The sequence below is a fragment of the Callospermophilus lateralis genome, chromosome 2 (assembly GCF_048772815.1).
Source record: "Callospermophilus lateralis isolate mCalLat2 chromosome 2, mCalLat2.hap1, whole genome shotgun sequence".
NCBI classification, from domain to species: Eukaryota; Metazoa; Chordata; class Mammalia; order Rodentia; family Sciuridae; genus Callospermophilus; species Callospermophilus lateralis.
Genome location: NC_135306.1, coordinates 86959567 through 86987080, shown reverse-complemented (window position 1 = coordinate 86987080; position 27514 = coordinate 86959567). Strand labels below are relative to the sequence as shown.

Here is a 27514-nt window from a genome sequence, read left to right as displayed (position 1 = left end):
CTCCAGGCTTTTCTCCGTGCCCGTGATCCAGGGTGGCCCTGCCTTGAGCAATGTGCTACATAATTGGGACAGAATACCCCAATCCAGTGTCACCCAGAGTAAATGAAGACTGTTTGTGGTCACAAATAGAGCACATTGGACACTAAGTAACTTGTAGCTGGAAACACAATTTTTCTGGTGCTCATAGAAGAATGAACTGGATATACACAAGTATCAGGACGAGAGGAAAAGGGTGGTTTTCTATGGCTGTGGTGGGTCATGAGCTTTATCCCATGGGACCAGGGCAGAAGGGGAGTGAGATCAAGGGTCCCAGTTTATCCCTAGAAGGGATTTGCCAGCATGATCTGCAAACTGTGGTTGCTAACAGTTGAGGTCCTCTCTAGCCAGTCCCTAAGGGTAGACAGGACAAATGCAGTCCACCCAGCAGCCCTGCCTGAGCTCACGTGTCCCTCAACTTTGCCTGCCCTTCAGATGGTAGATATTTTCTCAGTGGTCCAATACATAGGTATCTCAATCCATGTATAACTTTATTTAAGAGGGACTCAAAACAGAAGTAGGTGTTTATTTGGTGTATGCATGTATGGAAAAAATCCAGGAACCTCCTATTCTTGTATAATTTTAAAACAAAATCCTTCTCAATATGTGCTTCTTTGGGGTGCTGGAGTATAATCCAGTACCACACATGCCTTGCACCCAAGCCCTACCGGTGCTCTGTGCCTTCAGTTTCCACACCTCCCTTCATGCTGGATTATCTTCTTCATTCACATCAAATCCTCTGCTGGAGATGGTTGCATTTATCTAGGCCTTTTCAATACACTTCATAATAAAAAGGACATTTACATACATGCAGAGGAGTCATCTATGAAATTTTTGCAGTGTGCAAATTTTTTGGTCCTCAAATTTCTGCAATATGATAATTTTATAATATGCATTAGTGCCTGGTAATGATAGCTCCTGCTTTTGCTCTTATAGTTCAGAATTCTTGTCTAATTTCATATCAATATAAATAGGAGTATTTTCAAACTGTTTGCATTGATCCCTTCTTCAATTACAAGGAAATCATGGTGAAATTTTGATGGGTTGTTATCATAGATAAACCTGAGGGGAGCTGTCCTTTTATAATAAAGAATTTTATCATTCAGTCTCTTATATGCTGATCTGTATTTGTATTTTTTCACATTCTGCATATGTACTTTTTCAGTATGATTATATGTGAAATGTGACATTTATGTGACATTGATATAAAACTGATATGGTGTTTCATACTATTGGTCAAACTGTATGCAGCATGGCAAACAAAATGTGGCTGATTGCCAGAAATGGTTATTTCTGGATGGAATTTCCAGGGCGTCCTATTATTGAACTATATCCTCAGCCGTTTTTAAAACTTTACTTAAAAATTTTAAATTTTAAATTTTTTTCTTAATACTTTAAAATTACTATTGCCTACTTTTTAAAGTTTAGGCAGGGTTTCACTCAGTTGCTGGGGTTAACTTCACAATTGTGATCCCCCTGCCTCAGCCTCTAGACCACTGGATATATCAGTTGTTTAGCACCACATGCATCCTATCTCACAATTTCTTTCTTTTTCTTTTTTTAGGATGTTTTTTAGGTCAAGATTTAATTTTTATATATATTGCTTTTATTATTTTTTAAATACATGATAACAGTTGAATATATTACAATCCTTATTACACACATAGAGCACAATTTTTCATATCTCTCTATATAAAGTATATTCATGTCAATTTATGCCATTATACATGTACTCAATTCTTTCTGCATTACAATTCTTAACACACATAAATACCACAAGTTTTCATATCTCTTTGTATATAAGGTATGTTGACACCCAATTCAAGTCTTCATACATGTCTTTTGAATAATGATGTCGATCATATATTTGTGTAACGTTAACCATCACATTCCAATATCCTTGCTAATCCCCTTCCCCCTCCACTTTCCTCCCACCCTTCTTCCCTATCTAGTATCAATCTAATCCTCCCATGCTCTTCTTCCCTGCCCCACTGTGAGTAACCCCCATATATCAGAGAAAATATTTGGCATTTGTTTTTTGGGGATTGGCTAACTTCACTTAACATAATATTTTCCAGCTCCATCCATCTACTGGCAAATGCCATGATTTTTTTCTCTTTTAGTGCTGATAATATTCCATTGTGTATACATTCCACATTTTTTATCCATTCATCCACTGAAGGGCATCTAGGTTGTCTCCATAGTTTAGTTATTGTGAATTGTGCTGCTATAAACATTGATGTGCATGTGTCCTTGTAGTGTGCTGTTTTCCTTTGGGTAAAGTCCAAGAAGAGGAATAGCTGGGTCAAATGGTGGTTTCATTCCTAGATTTCCAAGGAATCTCCATAATACTTTCCATAGGCTGCGACAATTTGCAGTCCCACCAGCAATGCATGAGTGTGCCTTTTCCCCCCATATCCTTGCTACCACTTGCTTTTCTTTGTCTTCATAATAGCTGCCATTCTGATTGGAGTGAGATGATATCTTACAGTGGTTTTGATTTGCATTTCTCTAATTGCTAGAGATGATGAGCATTTTTTCATATATTTGTTGATTGATTGATATGTATAACCTCTTCTGAAAAGTGTCTGTTCATGTCCCTGGCCCATTTGTTGATTGGGTTATTTGTTTTTTGGTGTTAAGATTCTTGAGTTCTTTATATACTCTAGAGATTAGTGCTCTATCTTATGTGTGAGGGGTAAAGATTTGCTCCCAGGAAGTAGGCTTTGTATTCTATTTTTTTTTGTTTTGTTTTGTTTTGTTTGATAAAAAGCTTTTTAGTTTGAATCCATCCCATTTGTTGATTCTTGGTTTTAATTCTTGTGCTATAGGAGTCTTATTAAGGAAGTTGTGGCCTAATCCCACATGATGAAGATTAGGGCCTACTTTTGCTTCTGTTAGATGCAGAGTCTGGTTTGATTCCTAGGTCCTTGATCCATTTTCAGTTAACTTTTGTGGATGGTGAGAGAGAGCTGTTCAATTTTATTTTGTTGCACATGGTTTTCCATAATACATTCCATATTGGTTCCACCAATTTGCAGTCCCACGAACAATGTATGAGTGTGCCTTTTCCCCACATCCTCGCCAACACTTATTGTTGTTTGTCTTCATAATAGCTGCCATTGGGATTGGAGTGAGATGATATCTCAAAATACTTCTGATTTGCATTTCTCTGATTGCTAGAGATGATGAGCATTTTTTCATATATTTATTGATTGTATTTCTTCTGAGAAGTGTCTGTTCACGTCCTTTGCCCATTTGTTGATTGCATTATTTTTTTTTCTACCGGGGTCTTTTAAGTCCTCTGTCCTGGACCACAGCTTCATTTGCTTCCTCACATTGTGAAGCTTCCACCTTCTTGGACTGAGCTGTTACCAGTTTCCCAGTGTTGCCATCCTGCAGGAAAACATTTGGTGACTATTCCTCCCATGATTGTGTGAGTAAATATAATAATCTCCCTTTTGTATGCACATGTACATTTCTTATGTATTTTATTCTCTTTTTCTGAAGAACCATAAAAAATACAAGCATGTTCTCAACAAAATGTGAGTTATATGGCTTGTCTAGTTTTAATTGTTTAAAAACCCTCCTTATAGTTTATTAATGTCTATTCTGATTTATATTCCTGACAAGGATGTCCAAGTGTTTCATTTCCTGCATATCCTCTGCAGTATGTGTCACCTACCAAAATTTTGAGAAAAGCTCACATGTGTGTGGTTATCTCATTGTGATGTAACCTGAAATCATAAAAATTCCAGAAGGAAATGAGAAAAATTCTTTGCCATTCATGTTGGCAATGGTTTTAGATAGAACATGCTGAGAATGTGCAAGGAAAAACACAAAGAGATAAGTGAGACTACATAGAGTTAAAAATGCTTTTAGAGAGCCAAGGAAGCAATCAATGAAATGTAGAAGTAGACTGGTTAAAGAAAATCATTGCTAGCCACATATCTGATGAAAGCTCAACATCCAAAATATATGATACTTACACAACTCACAATTTAAAAAAAAACTAATAGCCAAATTTAAATATGGTAAAATATAGATTCTGTGACAAAAATTAAACAAGTGTGTAAGACATATAAAAGTTACTCAAGATCACTAATTAGCCTAAGTAAAATTATAATTTACTTTAGCTTCTCTGCTTCATTTATCTCACAGGATTATGTGTGCACACTCTCTGTCCTGCACAGGGCATCCTGAGACATTGGTAAATTCACAAAATGCCAGGTTCTCATTTCCCCACATTGTGCTTGCTCATCTTTCCATCTTAATTGCCAAGAAAGTCTCGAGCCTGGAAAACAACAACATATGAATAAATTGCAAGATAATGATCAACTTTGAAAATTACTTCAGGAATCAATAGAATACATTAGTAGATCCAGATGTGAAGAAATATAAAGTAGACCTACAAATTAACATTTAACTTAATCACAAATATTTTTATGAGCAGCTGAAAAGCTGATCTTGGGAGCACACACCACTAGTCTCAGCAACCTCTGTGGCTACAGCAGGAGGAGGATTTGTTCTAAGGATTGTGAGGCCAACCTGAGAAAAACCCAGCTCTAAAAATCAACCCACCAAAACAACAACAACAACAACAACAAAAAAAACAGTAATCACATTTTTTTAAAAAAGATGCCTTCACAGGTGATTTCTAGCAAACATGTAATAAGAGATCAGTAAAAATAATTCATGATTATGTCTACAAATAGAAGAAGAAAATTGACTAATTCTTTCTGTAAGGCCAGAAATACCAGATAACACAGCATAAGAATAGAAATTGCAGGCCATCTTTCTATAAATGTTGACCCAGATACTCAAAACCCCAGAAAACTGAGAATAACAACAAAAATAGATTGAACTTCATGACCAAGAGGGACAATATGTAAGTTTCCAAAAATAATTTTGATAGAGAAAAGCTTTTGGCAGATTACATACTTATGTAATTTATTGTAAAACCTATGGCCAATTAAGACCAGAGGACAATTCTTTTTCAATTCACTAAAGGGCAGCTATGAATTGTTTTCATATTTAATGGTGAGAACCTAAGTGTTTCACAATTTACTTTTAGAAAAAGGAAAAAAATGTATGGTTTTCTGACTTCTAAATATTGTTATGAGAATATTGAACAGCATTTTATACATCAAAAGTCAAATAGCATATGCAGATGATATTCTTATTTCTACAATATTTCTAAGCAATTTCCATGCACTAATGAAACATAAGACCTAAATTAGTTCAATAATATCATGGGTTAAATGGTCAATATTAAGTCATGTAATTTATACACACTAGCAATGGGCAGTGTTAAAATTGAGGTATAAATCCACTCACAAATGTAGGAAAAATAATTTAAAATGAAAGTTATAACAAAATAACTGTTCACTGCAAAGTAAAAATAAAGGGGAAATTAAAGTGCAAAAAAAAGAAACAAAGTGGGAAAACAGCTAATATTCAATGATGAAAAGTCTGATTTTGTTAAAACCACAATATTCCACAGTGGATCTGCAGATTCAATATAATGAGGCCAAAATCCAAAAATCATTTTGTAAAAATTACCCAGGTGATTCTAAAATCATAATAAATGTAAAAGAAATTAAATAACTCAATATTAAAATTAAAATTGTGTTACTTTTATTGAAAATGTGCACTGCAAAAATACGTTGTGTAGGATATTAAATTTGGTTAAATATCTCTTAAATTGCTGATGACCAGTATTTCCCGTGCATGAAGTGAGGGTCTGTGTTAATGTATGCAAGAATTAGGCTGGAATTGACTTTTGTCATCACAGGTACTACCTGCTGAGCTTGAGAATGTCTATTGCTTTCATGACAACTTTTTTCTGCCTCCCAGATTTTTTGCACTTTTCCTACCATCGATGTTCTGTGTCTTGTATTTCACCCAAACATATCCCAGTGAGTATCAGGTATTGAAATTCAGATATATTCCTGCTCTTTCTGCAGCTGAACACTAGAACAACAATGCAATTCAATGTCTTCATGAGTGTTGGAAAGAATTCATCCTTGATCCTCACACAGGCTGAAGTGTTTTTTTTTTTTTTTTAATTTAAAACGAAGACAGGGGAATGCATTACAATTCTTATTACATGTATACAGCCCAATTTTTCATATCTCTGTATATAATGGATGTTGGCACCAATTTGTGTCTTCATACATGTACTTTGGATAATGATGTCATCACATTCCACTATCACTGCTAATCCCATGCCTCATCCCCTCCCCTCCCACCCCTCTGCCCTATGTAGAATTCATCTATTCCTCACATACTTCCCCTCCCTATCCCACTATATTCAGCCTCCTTATATCAGAGAAACCATTCAGCATTTGTTTTTTGAGATTGGCTAACTTCACTTCTCCAATACCATCCATTTACCTGCAATTTCCATGATTTTATTATTGCTGAGTAAAATTCCATGGTGTATATATGCCACATGTTTTTTATCTATTCATTCACTGAAGGGCATCTGGGTTGTCTCCACAGTTTGCTGTTCTGAATTGTCCTGCTATAAACATTGACGTGGCTGTTTCCCTGTAGTATGCTGTTTTCAAGTCCTTTGGGAATGATCTGAGAAGAGGAATACCTGGGTTAAATGATGGTTTCATTTCCAGATTTCCAAGGAATCTCCATACTGCTTTCCATATTGGCTACACCAATTTGCAAACCCACCAGCAGTGTATGAGTGTACTTTTTGCCCCACATCCTCATTAACACTTGTTGTTTGTCTTCAAAATAGCTGCCATTCTGACTGGAATGAGATGAAATCTTGGAGTGGTTTTGATTTGCATTTCTCTAATTGCAAGAGATGAAGAACATTTTTCCATATATTTGTTGATTGACTCTATGTCCTTTTCTGAAAAGTGTGTGTTCAGGTCCTTGGCCCATTTGTTGATTGGGTTATTTATTTATTTATTTATTGTGTGCTTAGCATTTTGAGTTCTTTATATACCCTAGACATTAGTTCTCTATCTGATGTGTGAGGGATAAAAATTTACTCCTTGGATGTAGGCTCTCTGTTCACCTCAGATTGTTTGTTTGTTTGTTTGTTTTCTGAGAAGAATCTTTTTAGTTTGAATCTATCCCATTTTGTTTATTCTTGGTTTTAATTCTTGTGCTATAGGCATCTTATTAAGGAATTTGGGGCCTAGCCCCACATAATGAAGATTAGGGCCTACTTTTTCTTCTGTTAGATGCAGAGTCTCTGGTTTAAATCCTAGGTTCTTGATCTACTTTGAGTTAGATTTTGTGCATGGTGTGAGATAGGGGTTTAATTTCATTGGGTTGCATATGGATTTCCAGTTTTCCCAGCACTGTTTGTTAAAGAGGCTATATTTTCTCCAATGCATGTTCTTGGCACCTTTGTCTAATATAATTATAATTTTTTGGGTTAGTCTCTGTGTCCTCTATTCTGTAACAATGGTCTACCAGCCTGTTTTGTTGCCAATACCATGCTGTTTTTGTTACTATTTCTCTATAGTATAGTTTAAGGTCTGGTATAGCAATACCACCTGCTTCACTCTTCCTGCTTTAGCTATTCTGGGTCTCTTATTTTTCCAGATGAATTTCATGATTGCTTTTTCTTTTTCTATGAGAAATGTCATTGGGATTTTGATCAGAATTGCATTAATTCAGTATAGTGCTTTTGGTAATATGGTCATTTTGATAATATTAATTCTGCCTATGCAAGAGTAAGGTAGGTCTTTCCATCTTCTGACGTCATCTTCGATTTCTGTCTTTAGGGTTTTGTATGTTTCATTGTATAGATCTTTCACCTCTTTAGTTGAGTTGATTCCCAAGTATCTTATTATTTCTTTTTTTGAAGTTACTGTAAATGGGGTAGTTTTTCTCATTTCCTACTCGGGGCTTTGTCACTGATATACAGAAATGCCTTTTTTTTAAATGGGTGTAGCTTTTATATCCTGCTGCTTTGTTGAATTAATTTTTTAGTTCTAGAAGTTTTCTGGTGGTGCTTTTGGGGTCTTCTAGGTATAGAATTGTATTGTTGGCAAATAGTGCTAATTTAAGTTCTTTTCCTGTAGTTACTCCTTTAATTTCTTTCATCTGTCTAATTGCTCTGGCTAGTGTTTCAAGAACTGTTGAATAGAAATGGTGAAAGAGGACATCTCTGTCTTGTTCCAGTTTTTAGAGGGAATGCCTTTAATTTTTCTCCATTTAGAATGATATTGGCCTGAGGCTTAGTGTAGATAGCCTTTATGATGTTGATATATGTTCCTGTTTTCTCTAGTTTTTCTAATGTTTTGAACATGAAAATGTCCTGGGTGCTGTATTTTGTCAAATGTTTTTTCTGCATATATTGAGATGATGATATGATTCTTATTTTTAATTCTATTGATGTGATTAATTTCATTTATTGATTTCCATATGTTGAAGCAACCTTGTATCCCTGGAACAAACTGCCCTTGATCTTGGTGAACAACCTTCAATTTGCCAGAATTTTATTCAGAATTTTTGCATCTATGTTCATTAGAGATATTGGCCTGACGTTTTCTTTCTTTAATTTATCCCTGCCTGGTTTGGGCATCAGGGTGTTATTGGCCTCATTGAATGAGTTTTAAAGTGCTGCTTTTTTCTCTATTTCCTGAAATAAATTGGAGAGTATTTGGTATTTTTGTAGTTCTTCTTTAAAGGTCTTGTAGAACTTGGTTGTGTATCCATCTGATCCTGGGCTTTCCTTGGTTGGTGAGCTTCTGATGGCATATTCTATTTTATTATTTAATATTGGTCTGTGTAAATTGTGTATGTCTTCCTGAATCAATCTGGGCAAATCATACGACTTAAGAAATTTGTCGATGCCTTCAATGTCTTCTGTTTTATTGGGGTATACATTTTCAAAATGATTTCTAATTATCCTCTGAATTTCTGTAGTGTCTGTTGTGAATATTGCCTTTTTCTTCATGTATGCTGGTAATTTTAATTTTCTCTCTCCTTCTCTTCATTAGCATAGCTAAGGGTCAGTCAGAGAACCAACTTTTTGTCAATGTTTAATTGTTTCTTTTAATTCAATTTCAGTTCTAATTTTAATTATTTCTTGAATTCTACTGCTTTTGCTGTTGATTTGTTCTTGTGGGAATTTGAGATGAAGTATGAGATCAATTATTGACTTTTTCTTCTTTTAAGGGATGAACTCTGTGCAATGATCTTTCCTCTTAGTATACTGCTTTCATAGTGTCCAAGAGATTTTCATATGTTGTATCTATGTTCTTGTTTACCTATAACAGTTTTTTAATCTCCTCTTTGATGTCTTCTGTAACCCATTGTTTATTCAGTAGCATTTTATTTAATCTCCAAGTGATGGCAAAATTTTTATTTTTAATTTTGTCTGATTTCCAATTTCATCCCATTATGGTCTGATAAAATGCATGGTAGAATCTGTATTTTTTGTTGTTGTTGCTAAGAGTTGCTTTGTGGCATATTATATTTTTGAGAAGGTTCCATGTACTGATGAGAAGAAAAGGTATTCACTTGATGCCGATTGAAATATTCTATGTTGTCAGTTATGTCTAAGTTATTAATTGTGTTATTGAGGTCTATAATTTCTTTTTTAAACTTTTGTTTGGAAGATCTGTCCAGTGGTTAGAGAGGTGTGTTAAAGTCACACAAGATCATTGTCTTTTCGTCAATTTGACTCTTGAACTTGAGAAGAGTTTGTTTGAACATAGCTGCACCATTGTTTGGGGCATATATATTGATGATTGTTATATCTTGTTGGTGTATGTCTCCCTTGAGCAGTATGTATTGTCCATCTTTATTCCTTTTGATTAACTTTGGTTTGAAGTCTACTTTATTTGATACAAGGATGGAAGCCCTTACTTGCTTCTGCAGTCCATGTGAATGGTATGATTTTTCCCAACCATTCACCTTAAGTCTCTGTATGGCATTATCTATGAGATGAGTCTCCTGTAGGTAGCATATTGTTTGATTTTTTTTTAAATCCAGTCTGCTAGCCAATGTCTTTTTATTGGTGAGTTTAAGCCATTAGCATTCAGGGTTATTATTGAGGCATGGTTTGTATTTCCAGACATATTTCTTTATTCTTGTTATTTAACTTGATTTTTTTCTTTTAGGGTACTACCTCCTCAGCTGACTTTCATTGTTGTTTTTCATTTCTTTTTCATGGAAAACTTTGCCAAGGATATTTTAATTTGCTGGTTTTCTAGCTATAAGTTTTTTTAACTTTTTTTATTTTGGAAAGTTTTTACGGCATCTTCAAATCTTTTGCTGGATACAAGATTCTTATTTGACACTCATTTTCTTTCAGATCTTGATATATGTTTTTCCAAGATCTTCTATCTTTCAGGGTCTATGTTGAAAAATCTGCTCTTATCCTAATTGGTTTTCCCCTATATGTAATCTGATTCCTTTTTCTCATGGTTTTTAAAGTTATCTCCTTGTTCTGTATGTTGGGCATTTTTATTATAATGTGACTTGCTGTGAATCTGTTGTGATTTTATTCACTTGGTGTCCTTTAAGCTTCTTGAATTTGAATTTCCAATTCATTCTTTATGTTTGTAAAGTTTTTTGGTATTATTTTATTGAATAGATTGTTCATTCCTTTGTTTTAGACCTCTATGCCCTCCTCTATCCCAATAACTCTTAAATTTGGTCTTTTTATGATATTACATATTTGTTGAATATTCTGCTGGTGGTTTCTTACTATTATTACTGTGTGGTCTATGTTTTATTCAAGATTATATATTTTATCTTCACTGTCTGTTGTCCCATTTTCCAAGTGGTCTACTCTGTTGGTGACACTTTCATTTGACTTTTTAATATGGTTTATTGTTTCTTTCATTTCAAGGGTTTCTGTTTGTTTATAACCTCTATCTCCCTGTTGATATGATCTTTTGCTTCTTGTATTTATTTATGTAGCTCCTTGTGGAAGTGACCTTTCATTAATTGTATTTGCTCTCTTATGTCTTCCTTGAATTCACAGAACATTTTAACCATGTATATTCTGAAGTCTTTCTCTGTCATTTATTTCTGCTCTGGCTGCCAATAATTCTAATGATGTATTGTCTTGATTTGTTTGTGACACTTTCTTTTCTTGTTTTTCATGTTGCTCATGGGTCTGCCAGTTGGGCATATGTGTAATGTGACCACGGTCTGCCCACCTGATGTGAACCTGGCTGTGAGAGGTCCCAAAATGGGGAATGGCTAAATGAGAGCGAGACAGGACTAAAGTTTGGAGCCTAACAGACAGACCAGAAGCTGGGAAATCTCCAGGCACGAGAGGGAGACAATACCAGGTGCACAAGTCAGATACGAAGTCCAAAAAGAGACCCATGAGATGCAATCTCTCTGCAGGGACTGGCAGGTGGCACTACCAGCTTCCAGACACCCTACACCAGGACCAGACTTCTCACCCTGGTTACCTACACCATCCAGAGACACCAGCTTCAAACAGACAACCCCATCTATTTGATTAGAAAAGAAACAGAAAAGAAATGGATCTCTAAAACTAGCAACAACCTTGGTTTCTTTGATTCTTTTTTCTCTTCCCCCCCTCTGTCCTCTGGTCCTCACATACCCAACATATATGAAACCAGAAACTTTGCATGAAACAGGAGGACTGACTCATCAGTATAATATAGTATAGAGGTGTTGTATATGCACCTTTTCCCCTCTTCTTTCACCCTTCAAATTTTACTATTTAACATCCTGTATTTTAACTACTATTATATTTTAGATAATAATTGAATTCAACATTTCTGTACATTGAGACTAAACTGTAAATATCTTAAATTGTTCATGGGCAATATATTTTGATATTTGGATCAGTTAATATTGTCCTTCACCATAAAGGAGGGATTTTGGAACCCTTCAAGAGCACTACAAATGTACAGAGTAATAACACCCAGACCCAAAGAAATGAAATGTATTTTAAATTTTGTACATTAGAGTTTTGTGTTTTTGGTGGGAATTGGAAGTTAGCAGGAATCCAGGCAATGGCCTTATTCTCACACTTTGGTGAGTTTTCTCCAGGTACCCGTTGGCCTAGGTTTGGGTGCTATTTATTTGAGATAAGAATTTTTTTCTTTTATTTTGTAGAAAATATGTGAGAGATTACTCCAGGGTCCTAGCAGTCAGTAGGGTCTTCAGATCAGCACCCAATGGGAAATAATTTCAAAGTATCACCCCATTTTTCTTTACACATCTTCTGTGATTCCTGAGAAATAGCATTCCTGGGGAACATACACATGTGGGCTCACGGGCTTCAGTTTTATTTACTGACCCAGACACACACACACACACACACACACACACACACACACACACACATATATATATATATATATTTCTTGACTGGCTCAGAAATATTCGTATACCTTTACAAGTTTATATAGTTTTCAGAGAGAAATCAAAGACATGTAGCCTGTTTTTCATAAATCACTTATCTTCAAAATACCAGGTTGTCTTGTGATATCATCATTCCTCTGATGGGATAAAAAAAATCATTTATTTAGTTTTTTTATCATTTTTAAATTTCACGTGTCAGTGCAATTTTTTTTTTTTTGGAAATTGTCTACACCTACAAAATTAACTCAGAAACTGACCACTATTTTTAAGTATACTTTTTACTCCACTATACTTTGGAAGTTATTTTAGGTCCTCATTAGTGCCATTCTGCCTAAACTAGTTTCTTTTACGTATTTTCCATGTTTGTATTTTATTTTCTCTCCATTTTGAAGCATGATTTGTTTCTTTGTTAATATAATTTACTGCATCTCACAGGAAGCCAGATTCACCCTTTAAATTTATTTCACTAAATAAATAGTTACTTACTCAGGACCCATGCTTTTAGGCAGCTTTGAACCACTATTACCAAAGAACCTGAGAAGAACAACTTGGAGAAAAATTTTATTTTGGCTCATCATGGTTTCAGAGGTCCATTCCGGTCATGAACACCATAGCTTTGGGTAAAAGCTGAGGCAGAGTCTGAGGATGGAAGGGTGTGAAAAAGGAAATCAGCTCAGAACATGACTGCTATAACCCTAACCCTATCTTATATATAGGCATGGTAGATACAAATTCAGGGCTGATATCCTAGTGTGGATGAGGGAGACCTACTCTGAACTAATTCAAGAGCAAGGAGACTAGAAAGCCCCTGGGACTGATGCCTGCTGAGATTGATGACACTGATCATCAGGGAAACTGGGTTTGAGTTTGTCACACAGGCAAATCTACAAAAAATAGGTGTAAAGCAGAATAAGGTTGAAGTCGGCCACTTGGAGTTCTTAGCTTGTTTCAAGAAACTAATCATAACAATAGTATAGTGTTACTTAGGAGAAAAGATCATTTTAACAATAATAATAAATGGTATAAGACAATGGATATGAGGAGGGACAAACAGTGGACATGAAGTAGGGACATTATAAAGTATTTCAAAAAAGGAATAACCAATATTAGTAAGGTACTTTTGTGCTAGGGATATGACTCAGTGGTACAGAAATTGCCTTGCTTTTGCAAGTACCCAGTTTTAATTTTAATGACTGTAAAAAATTAAAGAAAAGAAATTAGTTTTTTTAAATTTTATTTATTCTAATTTGATATATAATAGAAGAATGCAATTCAGCTAATATTATATTAATAGAGCACATTTTTCATGTCTCTGCTTGTACACAAGTAGAGTCACATCATCTGTTTTAATACATGTACTAAGGATAATAATGTCTGTCTCATTTCACAGTCTTTCCTACTTCCTTATCTTCTCTCTTCCCCTCCCACCCTCTGCCCTATCTAAAGTTCATCTATTCCTCTCATGCTCCTTTCCATTCCCACTATAAATTAGTCACTTTATATCAGAGCAAAGTTTCAGCATTTGATTTTTTGGGATTGCCTAACTTTTCTTAGCATTATCTTCTCGAATTCCATCCATTTACTTGCAAATGTCATAATTCTATTATTTTATTGCTGAGTAATATTCCATTTTGTGTATTACCACACTCTCTTTATTGATGCATCTACTGAAGTGTATCTAGGTTGGCTCCACAGTTTAGCTATTATGAATTGTGTTGCTATCAACGTGGATGTGGCTGTATCCCTGTAGTATGCTGTTTTTGAGACCTTTGAGTATTGACCAAGGAGAGGGACAGCTGGGTCAAATGGTGGCTCCATTCTCAGATTTCCAAGGAATCTCCATACTGCTTTCAATATCGGCTGTACCAACTTACAGTCTCCCCAACAGTTTGAGTGTGCCTTTTTCCCCACATCCTCGCAAGCACTTATTGTTTTTTGTCTTCATAATACCTGCCATTCTGACTGGAGTATGATATATTAGTTTTGATTTGCATTTCTCTAATTGCTAGAGATGAACATTTTTTCATATATTTGATTAATTTTATATCATCTTTTTAGATGTTTCTGTTCATGTCCTTGGCCCATTTATTGATTGGGTTGTTTTTTGGTTTTAAGATTTTTGAATTTTTATGTACCCTAGAGATTAAGGCTTTATCTGACGTGTTTGTGGTAATAATTTACTCCCAAGCTGTAGGCTGTCTTCACCTCACTGATTGTTTCTTTTGCTAAGTAGAAGCTGTTCAGTTTGAATCCATCCCATTTATTTATTCTTGATTTTAATTCTTGTGCTATAGGAGTCTTATTAAGAAAGCAGGGGCCTAACCTCACATGATGGATATTGGGGCCTACTTTTTCTTCTATTAGACACAATATCTCTGGTCTGATTCCTAGGACCTTGATTTACTTGGTGTTGTGTTTTGTGCATGGTGAGAGATACAGGCTTAATTTTATTTGTTGTATATGAATTTCCAGTTTTCCCAGCACCATTTGTTGAGGAGGCTATCTCTTTTCCAGTGCATGTTCTTGGAACCTTTTTCTAATAAAAGATAATTGTAGTTTTGTAGGTTAGTCTCTGTGTCCTCTATTCTGTACCATTGGTCTACCAGTCTGTTTCAGTGCCAATAACATGCTGTTTTTGTTACTATTGCTCTGTAGTATAGTGTAAGGTCTGGCATAGTGATGCCACCTGCTTCACTCTTTCTGCTGAAGATTTCTTTGAATATTCTGGGTCTCTTATTTTTCCAGATAAATTCCATTATTGCTTTTTCTATTTCTATGAGGAATGGCAATGGGATTTTGATCAGAATTACATTAAATCTATATAGTGCTTTGGGTAGCATGGTCATTTTGACAATATTAATTCTCCCTATCCAAGAGAAAGGTAGATCTTTCCATCTACTAGGGCTTCTTTAGTTTGTTTTTTTTTTCTCTAGCATGCTGTAGTTTTCATTGTAGAGGACTTTCACCACTTTTGTTAAATTAATCACTCCCTTTCAATTCTCATTACCTTAATTTTTTTTCATTACTTCCCCCATCCCAATATTCTCCTTCATCTGTTTTATTAATCTTCTATTTACTCATTTATGTTTGCTTTATACATATACAGGAAGGTGGAATTCACAGTTGTATATCAAATTCATTTGATATTCTCCTTTGCTGTCACTCCCACCCAATCTCCTTATACTCTACTAATCTTCCCTATATATTTATGATATCCAATTCTACTTTCCCTGAGTTTTGCTGTAGCTACCACACATTAAAGAGAACATTTGACCCTTGATCAGTCTGAATTATTTCACTTAGCATATTGGTGTTAATTTCTGTCCATGTACTGACAAATGTCACAATTTAAATCTTCTTTATAGCAGACTAAAAACTCAATTGTGTATATCACATTTTATTAATGAGTTCATCTATTAACAGGCATTGGAACTGCTTGCATAATTTGGATATGGTGAATTGGGATGCTAGGAACAAAAATGTGACTCTATCAAAATATAGTATTAATTGTAATTACAGATATCCAATATTCATGGCTATTTGGACATGATTTTCTGATACAAATATGTCAGGCATAAGAAAACAATCCACTGTTGATCATCATACATATGCAGTAGCATTTTCAAATAAATGTTTCTCATTATGGAAATAGTGTTATTTATTGGGCCTATATCACTTGCATTTTTCTTTGCCTTTTTAAATCTTTTATTTTTGTATACTTATTATTATTTTTGCTATGGTTTTGACTTTTATTCTTGTGCCTGTTACAAAAACTTTTTTTTTCTTTTGACAAAATATAAGTAAAATCCAATTTACCATTTTTAAGTTTATAATCCCATAGCTTATACAGTAGTCACAATGTTGTATAAGGATCACCAGTGTTTAGTTTCTGATATTTTTATACATAAAAGAATCAGTTCCTTCTAACACCCATTTACATTCTCCCAAAGAATTTTTAGTTTTTGTATCCCTTGTCATTTTTAATCTTTTTTCTCATTTTTAGATGTTGTGTAAATTTTAATACTATTTTGTTCTACTCTTTATATTTTGTGTAAATTTTAATACTATTTTGTTCACTAGACAACAACCTTTAGAAAGATAAAAGGCATAACAATTTGTTCCTTATGGCTTTGACTTTTAAGAACGTACTGATACATGGGCTCATCCTGGGCAGGGGAATCAGTCTAGATTTCCTGAAGGGGCAATTTGTACATTTCAACTACAGTTCTTGGAACCATGGTGATTGAACAGGAGGAATAATTTGGGGACTTATGAACTCCAACGTAAATAAAACTGGGCACTAAGTACAAACATAAGAAAAGTAAAAAATGAAAGTTTAAATAAAAATTATGCTTAAGGTACACTAGGGTCATGATTGATTGTTTTAACTTAATGACATTAGAAATTAAGGGGGATTGGTAAAAAAATATTTCAAGTAGAACTTTTCAGACATTGAAGTTTCTACTACATATAGGAGACACAGAAACCCACTGAATTCTGTGGTTTTCCAAGAAAATGTGTTAGAGTAGAGTCATGAAATATCTGTCAAATATCACTGTTATCATGGCCTTACTGCAAAGTACTGCATTTGTTTTTGTGCTGCTGGTAATCAAACCCAAGGTCTTGCACATGCTGAACAAATTCTGCACCACTCAACTACAACTGTAGCTCCATAAAATATTATTGTGTGAATGTCTCTGTAAGTGAAAACCTTACAGGTTATTCTGTATTCATGCATTAATTACATACAATCAGTCATTAATGCATGAATTATAATAAAGGTTTTTTACGATATATGCTTAAACTATGTAATTTTGCAGTATTTTATATATCTATAATTATAAATCTATGTATGTACATATATAGATATCTATAGAAAAATAGATGTAGATAGATACACAAATCTTGTCTCTATGGATCTGTTTATTTATTATAGTTTCTAATTATATTTTTCTTACTATTGCTCCTTGTGAGTTTCTAATACCATTATATGGGATAGTGCCATTTTTAAACTGGTTGTTTTCTTGCTCTTTTTTTTTAGATTTTTTTTTTTTGAGAGAGAGAGAGAGTGAGAGAATTTTTTAATATTTATTTTTGAGTTTTCAGCAGACACAACATCTTTGTTTGTATGTGGTGCTGAGGATCGAATCCGGGCCGCACGCATGCCAGGCGAGCGCACTACCGCTTTAGCCACATCCCCAGCCCTCTTGCTCATTTTTTAAAAATATTATTTAGTTAAAAATGGGCCTTTGTTTGTTATAAATGTATATGTGGTGCTGAAGATCAAACCCAGTTCCTCATACATGGTAGAAAATTGCTCTACCACTGAACCACAACTCCAGCACCTTTTGTTGAGTTTAAAGAGCTCATTGTATATTTTTTTATTCCAAATATTTATCATATATGTATTTGGCAAACATTTCATCCAGTTTCTTCTCATTAATTGAATAACTATTTTGTATTTTGAAGAATGCTTTCAACAGGGTAAAAGTTTATTAACTTTTTCATTTATAGATCCTGCTTCTGGCTTTGAATGTTCATGTCAAGGACAAAGCCATATAGCATTTCTGCTATGTTGTCTGACACAAGCTAGAAATTTAACATTTTCTTTTAGATGAATGATTTCATATTTTAAAAGTTATAAGTTCTGTGTCTAATTCATTTCTTTGTATACATATGCCAAGGTGTTCATAATTCATTGAAAAGATTATATCATCTCCCGTGAAATCCTGCCATCTCTTGTGTTTGAGTTTATTTCTAGGTTTTCAGTTCTATTCCACTAATCTTTATGTATATTTATAGCCACATATCTCGCCTTTTGGGTTACTTTAAGTTTATTGTAAATCTCAGTGTCAGATATTTCAGTCCTGTAAACTTATTCTACAGAATAGTTGACCATTCTGTATGCCTGCCTTCTCCATATAGCCTTTAGAAGCCAATTTTTTTTTTATATTTGTACACCAGGTTGTTAGGATTTTATCAAGGTTGTGTTTAATTCATTTATTAGAGTTGTAGATAACTAACATATTAATATTGAATGCTCCTTCCTATGTTTGGTAATTGTAGGGTCCCCCAATTTACAGAAAGTTGATCAGCATTGTAGATGACATTCTGGGACTTATAAATGGCATCAGAATTAGGTGAAAGACTGCAAGTTCGAGACCTGAACTAGTGACATTTGTGCCAACCAGCGACAAAAATGTGTTTTTTTCTAAAAATATTTTTTAGTTGTTGATGTACCTTTGTTCTTTATTTTTATGTGGTGCTGAGGATCACACCTGGTGCCTCACACATGCTAGGCAAGTGCTCTGCCACTGAGCCACAACCCCAGCCTCCCAAAGATTAGAAATTTGGTTGATTTTCTGCAAATTCACACATTTTCTTTTAGAAAAATAATTTTTAAAGGATATTGTAGGTGAGGACCTTAATGTGACTCCAGCTATATATCTGATATCTGGTGAGAATTGTGACTCTGGAAGACTAAGCATTTCCTTTCTTTGCAAAAGGTATCTGAGGTGTGTGAACTTTACAGAATTATTTTCTTAGCTGCCCAGAATTACTTCACTCACAGCTTAGGAATGAGCCACAGAAGGCTACAGTGTTACAGTGAGGGTGCTCCACAATTTTGAAAATATAAGTATTTAAAATTTTTGCTATTGAAGATTTTTAATTGGTTATTTGTGTAGATAGGGTGATTATGCTCTAATGTCAAGGTAATTCTTCCAATAAAGTAACTATATTTAAGTAATTAGGATCCATCCACACATAGAAAACCTATGTGGGCACTTCTGGTGTGTCTTACTGATCTCATCTACATTTTGAACACAGAGATAATGACAGACCTGTGACTCTTTTATGACTAATAATTTTATTATGAATTTCTCAAAGCCATAATTTTTCTTGGTTATATTTCCTTGGTTGTATGAGTTTTAAGTACTTATTTTTACCATTATTTTTTCATTGAAATTATATTAAAAGGTCTTTTTTCTTTCATTAACCATTTCTTTGTCTCAGGCTTTTCAGCACATACGTGCTGCTGTCTGGGCCTCTGTTGTACCAAATTTATTCATTTGTTGAACTGCTTAGAGAACTTGAAATATTTCAAATCTGTCTTTTTACGAGGTGGAAGTGTCACTTTACATATCTCCATATGTAAATATTTTATGATATTTTACACATTGAGAATATGTCATGGATGATGCTTGAAACTACTTGTACTGGGGAGCTCAATATATCTCATAAATACAAAACAGAGAGAAAAGCAGACTGTTTTCAAAGCTTTTTTTAACACTTTTTTTATCTCCCTTGAGCACAATCACCTTATGAGAATATTTTGACAAGTCTCATTTGCATTTGGAATGTCTGCCAAATTTCACATTCACTCATGGCAAAAAAGTTAGGAGTTGGGCTTTTATTCAGTGCTTGGATTATGGTATATATCCTTTACTAGACTCTGACATGGAATACATATACTGTTTTTGGACTTATGTATTTTCATTTGATTTAGATAATGGAAAGTATCTTATCACATAATTAAAGTCACTCTCCTACATGACAGTCAGTTCTACTAACTTTTAATTCAAATTAAAACCTGAATAATGGTTTGGTGCATGTTCTATTGATCTAATAATTTTTATTTCAGGAGCCATTGACATTCAGGGATGTGGCCATTGATTTTTCTGAGCAGGAATGGGAATACCTGGATCCTGCTCAGCAGAATTTATATAGAGAAGTGATGTTGGAGAACTACAGAAACCTAGTATTTGTGGGTGAGCATAACTTTTCTTCAAAATTCCCAATTATCATTATTTAATTTTCTTCCCTTGAAGTATATCTTTTGGGAACTTCAACATAAGAACGAGATTCAGATTTATGCTTTCATAAAAAAGATGAGGTAGTTCTTGGTGTTGACAAGAAAATGTTAATGATGTTTCTTTTCATGCTTAATGTCTTCCTTTGTTGGCACAATATACATCCTTTGCTTGACATATGGTTGACTTAGAAGAATGCAGTGATATCAAATACTGTGGCCCACATATAGCAGAGAACATAGTTGAGGTAGAGGAGGAATCCTAAATTCAAAAAAGTTGATTTAGAAGTTATCCAGAAGAAAATATTTTTGAGAAGTTTTGATTTCTTTCTATTGCTATCATAGAAGAACCTGTCCTGTGTTTTGTGCTTTAAAATTATCTAGTCTCCTGCTTTTCCTCCAGCAATGTCTCCATACATTCAAATTAACATCAAAAAACTCCCAATTGCCTTGTACGTGTCAATATTATCTCATGGCTCTTATATGATTTTTAAAACATTTTTTATTTGTTATTGAATTTCCCATTTACTTATTTTGTGGTGCTGAGGATCAAACTCAGGGCCTCATATTGTGTTAGGCAAGCCCTCTCCCACTAGTCTACAACTCCAGCCGCTCTTCCATTTTTTTTTTTTTTTTTTTTTTTTGCGGAATTTTATGCACATTTCTGGAGAACTCTAGGTCCACCCATTGTAATACATTACTATCATAAGTCAGTTTCTCTAATGCTATTTGTACATTTTTTTCACTAAAATTTCCTTATCAGAGTTCTTTTCTGAATATGTGTAATGGATTCCATGAAATTATCTGCAATAAATGAACATCAAGAAGTACAAAGACTGTTCTTCTGAGAAATGGTTTAAGTTGTAGTTGAATAAGAGGATTTGCAAAATAATACATCTGTGGATATTTACAATTTGGTCGGTTAATTTTTTTTTTTATTTTTTTCATTGTGTACAGTAGGTCCCATGTTACAGAGTGGGTTTCCTCATATCAGTTAATTGCTTCACAAATTAAGATATGCATTACCCTTGTTGATATTGCCAATAATGTTATATGTACTTTTGCTTGTATAAATATTAAGGCTCTTTTGTCTATGACTTTTATATTTTATCTTGATTGGGTTTTTATTCTGCCCATGTAGATAGAAATTGAAGTTTTCTATATGTAAGTGTAATGGGGATTGATGGCAGTCATACTCTAAAGCTGAACTACACCCCAAGCTCCTTTTCACTCATAGTTGGAGAGAGGTTCTCAATACGTTATTAAGGTTGTCATGAAATTGCAATTCTCCTGCCTCAGACTTCCTAGTAGCTGAGATTACATGCGTGCCAATCATTTGTATATTGATGAGTTTGTTCTTATTTATAGGATAAAGATATATTATTTTGAATGTAGCTTTGAAAAATGTTGCAATTCTCTTTTATGTGTTGTTTTGCAATTTTCATTGTAATCAAAACCAGAAAATAATACTGTCTCCAAAATTTTAAATATGCAGTTCAGTAATATTAATTCAAATTGTTATGCAATGTAACTCTAAAAAGTTTACATCTCAAAAAATATCAATTCCTAGGAAGCAAGGGCTCACTTCTGTCTCCCCATCACAAAACCATTTTCTTTTGTTAAGAAAGCTTCTTTTTTAGAGATGTCATATTCGTGGAATTCTGTGATATTCTTTCTGTGACATATTTCAGTTAACCTAGTGTACATACATTTTGTAAAATATATAATTAGAATAAAGTCTTTGACTTCAACGTTCTATAGTTTCTGTATTCCAAATTTTCTCATCCATTCTTTTTAAGGGATATTTGGTTTTCATCTCCCATGATGGCTTTGTTGAATAATAGTATAACAACACTGGTGTTCAATGTTTTTAATTTCCCATTGATGTGAGGGCTTATAATCACACTCACTCAGAAATCCATCTACCTAACGCCATGTCTGCATTTACAATTGAATGCTGTAAATTTTAGTATATTTTTAGCAGGGAAATATTCTTTTAATTATATTTGTATAGGGGGGGATATTCATTCAATTTAAAAGATAGCTTACTCTGCAAAAAAAAAAAAAATAACAACGTTAGTTTGATGAATATTACCTGGAGCCTGATATCAACTTTAAGTAGTATAAGCATCTTCTAATTGTTTCTTTCAATTCTTGAACAACAGTGTGCTCAAGAGTGCTCAATCAACTGACACATATTTGTGGATTTTTGAACATCCCTATTACTTTTCACTTCAAATTTTTATTCCATGTTTGTTACAAAATAACTATCACTTAAATATTTATTAACCTTGTATTAATACATAAAATTCATCTATCCAACATAATATCCCACTTGCAATTAAGAACAGGGATTCAATAAGTCTACAATAGTTTAAAAATATTTTCAAACTCTTATCCTTTGCAGTTACCATTTTGCTTCACTGTATTTTCCTTTTCAGTAAGTGGGGATTCATGCCTCCTAGTATGACACTGATTCTTTGTTTTCATTCAACTCTCTCAGTGTTTGTGTGTTTGGGAAGTAGGATGTACATTGTGAATGTATATACTCTTAATCTTAGGGAAAGGTTCCTTTTCTCTATTTTGCCTCTTTTCAAATGTTTTTTTTTTAATTTAAAATGTCTTCTATGTCCTGTAACTGTCTTAAACTATGTTTTGTGTACTGTAATTTAGACAGCCCAGGTTTTGCTCAGTCACTTTTCTATGTGACATTCTTATATTCTTTTGCTTTCAGTCAGTATTTGTCCTGAGATTTAGAGTATCCTGTGGACTACCTACACTTGTAATATTTAGAGTTAATTCAGATAGCCAAGTTTTGTTTTGATCAGATATTGTAATCCTGCATTTGCCAACAAAAAGAATCTAAAATGAATAATCTCCTACTCATACTTTGTATGGGTATCAATTTGCCTTTACTTTTGTAAAAAAATTAATATATTTATGTGTCCTTTCAAAATTATATTATTGTTACAGTTATATATGCCTATTAACAGTTTTGTTTTTTTGCTTTTGTCTTTAAAATTCTATTGCAAAATTACACATTTTGAGACCCATAATTAAAATAGAATTGTCTGTGCCAAGATATGTTTAAAATTTCATATGACTTGTGTTGCTGTGCTCACTTACATATTAGTATGAAGGATTACCTTTAGTACCTTGTGGAGAACAGATCTAATGTTGATGAATAGTCTGTGCATTTTTATATCTTTAAACTCTTTATTTTCATTCTCTTTTGAAAGATAGCACTTGTGAATATAATGTCTTGGTTAATAATTTTATTATTTTAATCCTTGAAAATAGCCCTGAATTCCTTTCTGTGTGATGAAGTTTTGACTAAGGATTTCACAATTATATAGTTACACATTTCTAGGTGACTCATCTTTTTCTCTTGGGTGCTCTCAGTATTCTGAGTTTTAAAATTTGGATTAAAACCTGTTTTAAGTCTTTACAACTTTTAGATAATTGAGCTGCTTGGATGTTTTATTTTTCCTATTTTATGAGATGTTTTTTATTAGTACTGGAAAGAGAATTTAAGGGCACTTTACCACTTTTTTTTTTTTTCATTTTACTTTGGCTGGCCTTGAAATTTTGATCCTTCTGGCTCAACATCCTACGTTGCTGTGTACAACCACCCCTGACTCTTTCTGACATTTTTCTAAAGAAAGTCTTTAAACACACATTTTCTGCTTATTACTATTAAAAATTCTTGACTAAATTTTATTCTAGTTTTTGTGTTGGTTTTGTTCTTTAAATTTCTTTTAAATGAAAATTTAATATTCCCCTTGAGTAATTTATAATTTTTACTTTGCTTACAGTTGATTTTGCCATGTTTTTTCTGTTGGTGAGCAGAAACCCCTTTTTGAACAGTCCCCAAATGTTCACATGTTTCTTATTTATTTTTTAATGAAACAGAAGAAACTTGGTAGATTTTAAAATATATTGTGAAGGAGGAAAGGATTGTAACACAATTTACCTTCTTCTACAATATTACTCTCCATAGGAATGTACTCATCTTGGATACTATGAACTCTAAGATGATTTGGAAAGTTTTCAAAGTAATTTTCTGTGTACATTTTTATTTGATTTATATATTTTCTGCAGTAATGTTGGACTTGGATTTAATAATTCACTCTACTGCTGATGTTCCTTTATTGCTGTAATTTCCTATGCTTGCAAAATATACTCAGCCCAGTACATAAACAAGATTGTTATTTTTATTTGTTTCAGCCATGACATCTCGTCAACCTCAAAAAATTTCACCAGAGCAAGGAATAAAAGAGATACAGAGAAGATATGGAAAGTGTGCCCTAGATTATTTACCACTAAGAAAACAATGGGAAAATATAGGTGAGAGTAAAGTTCAAAAATCATATTATCGTTGTCAAAAACAATTAGTAGTCCCTATTTATAATAAAAATTTTATAGTCACACAACACCAGAAACAATTACTATCGGAAATCTATTCCACTTATTTTTGAGGAGCTGTATATGTCTTTAAGAATATATGAACAGCCATTTTCCAAAAGGAAATGTGGAAAATTTGAAAAAAAAATCTGGTCCATGCATAAGTTTTTAACTTAGCCAATTATAAATGTAGCACTGAGTTAAACTTCAAGTCAAACATTTGCACAGAAAAGATATTTGAAACTGAAAGACACATTTCTAAATGTGATACTTTTGAGAGTTTCTTCACAAAATGTCCATTTTTCTGCAACAAAACAGTAATTTTACCTTGTGCACAAATGGACAATGTTAAGAATTGTAGAAAGTTTTCTACTTCCCCAGTATTGCTCAATGACAATTCTGATACAGATTTCTGGAAAGTGCACAATATAAAAAATGCTATAAGTAACACTATTAGCCATGTATGTATTCTGAATAATTACCAGTATATTTACATTGGTGATAAAAATTATGAATATAGAGAAACTCCTAGTCATTTTCTAGAGAAAATTTACCAAGACAAAAAATGCGGGAAAGTGTTGCTTTAGGTCTCAAGAAACATTGCTCATCCAAATATTCATAGTCAAGACAAACCTGCAAGTATAATGTATGTGAAAGGGCTCTTAATCACAGTGTATAGTTTGCTCAAAACAAGAAAATTTATAGAGAAAGGGAGCCCTATAAGTTTAAAGAATATATCAAAGCAGCACTTTGTCAACAAATTCTAAACCCAGTAGATATGATGACAGTGATAAACCAAATTTAAAGAATGCAGAAAAACTTTTAATGAAAGGTTACAATTTGTTAAACATCAAAGCATTTATACTGAGGAAAATACCTGTAAATGTAAAAAGTGTGGAAAGCCTTAAAAATTTTTTTAACACTTACTCAACACCAAAAAATTTATTCTGCAGAGAAGAACTACTGATGTGAAGAATGCAATGCATTCAAGAACTTTATTCAACATCACAGTGTTCATACAGGAGATATGCCATACAAATGCAAAGAATGTGACAAAACTTCTAATAAAAGCCACAATCTTATTTGTCACCAGTGGACATGCCCTGGAGAGATGTCCCACATATGTAAACAAGTTTGTGAAGCTTTTAGTCAAAAACAAAGCCTTAAAAATCACCAGAGAGTTCATACTGGAGAGAAGCCCTACAAATGTAAAGTGCGTGGCAAAAGTTTTAATACAAAGTCACATCTTGATCACCACAACAGTATTTATACTGGAGAGAAGCCCTACAAAGGTAAAGTATGTGGCAAGAGTTTTAATCATAAATTATCATTTTCTCAGCACCAGCGAATCCACACTGGAGAGAAGCCCTACAACTGTAAAGAATGTGGCAAGAGTTTTAGTCAAAAATCTTCACTTACTCAGCACCACCGAATCCACACTGGAGAGAAGCCCTACAACTGTAAAAGATGTGGCAAAGCTTTTACTAAAAATTCACATCTTCATCACCACAACAGGATTCATACTGGAGAGAAGCCCTACAAATGTAAAATGTGTGGCAAAAGTTTTAATACAAACTCACATCTTGATTACCACAATAGAATTCATACTGGAGAGAAGCCCTACAAATGTAAAGTGTGTGGCAAAAGTTTTAATACAAACTCACATCTTGATCGCCACAACAGGATTTATACTGGAGAGAAGCCCTACAAATGTAAATTGTGTGGCAAGAGTTTTACTCAAAAATATTCACTTACTCAGCACCAGCGAATCCACACTGGAGAGAAGCCATACAAATGTAAAGTATGTGGCAAGAGCTTTAATAAAAGATATCTTCTTACACAGCACCAGCAAATCCACACTGGAGAGAAGCCCTACAACTGTAAAGAATGTGGCAAAATTTTTAATCAAAAAGCATCACTTACTCAGCACCAGAGAATCCACACTGGAGGGAAGCCCTACAACTGTAAAGTATGTGACAAAGCTTTTAATCGCATCTCAGAGCTTAATTGTCACAAAAGTATCCATACTGGAGATAAGCCCTACAAATGCAGAGAATGTGGCAAAGCTTTTAATAGCACCTCACCGCTTAATTGTCACAAAAGGATTTATACTGGAGAGAAGCCCTACAAATGTGAAGAATGTGACAAAGATTTAAATAAAAAAATCAACATTTACTCAACACCAGAGAACCCATACTAGAGAGAAGTCCTATAAATGTGAAGAATTGCCAAGCTTTTAAAATTGAAGATCACATCTTACTAAACATTATGGATTTTATTCTAGAGAGGTTTTACAAGTGAAAACATTGCATCATTGTCTTTAAGGATAAATCAACCCTTATTTCATAGTAGTTCAACACTATTTCACACCAGAAATATGATAGCACAGAAATTATACAAGTGTAAAATAGGTGTCAGAGTCTCCAACAGTTGTTCACACCCTACTCGGGACCTCAGAATTCATACGAGTGAGAGGACATATGGAAAAATTTTTGCAAAGCTTTTGGACATTGATAAAACATTTTAAAAACACTGGAGGATTCATAGCATATAGAAACCCAAAGAATGTGCCTATGACTGTATTCAGTTTCACACATTTTTTAATTTCTGACCTCATACCTGTAGCAAATGTGGAGTAGCATTTGTCCAAAGTATGTACCTTAGATAAAAGCAAAATATTTACAAAACACCTTGACAAATATAACAATTGTAAGTTTCTTATCTATAGCCATCCCTTTAAGTATTAGGGACCTAGGAGGAAAAATATCATTTAAATGTAGAAAATAGGGAATTGCTTTTGATATATGCTGAAATTTTTCTTAACATCTTTAGCTGATATTGTAGAAATAAGGAAGTACAAATATAGAAGAGTGCATCCCTAAAAGGATATAATTTTACTATAAATCAACAATTACTAAATATTCT

The 27514-nt window shown here is 33.7% G+C and overlaps 1 protein-coding gene across 1 annotated transcript in view; it reads left to right on the top strand.

The window, feature by feature from the left end:
* LOC143386525 (uncharacterized) overlaps positions 1-26789 on the top strand; it is a 77299-nt gene extending 50510 nt beyond the window's left edge. Inside the window, 1 exon segment of the mRNA XM_077108144.1 lies at positions 25601-26789. Within this exon segment, the coding sequence (XP_076964259.1) occupies positions 25601-26789 (1189 nt within the window).
* Positions 26790-27514: the final 725 nt, after the last annotated feature.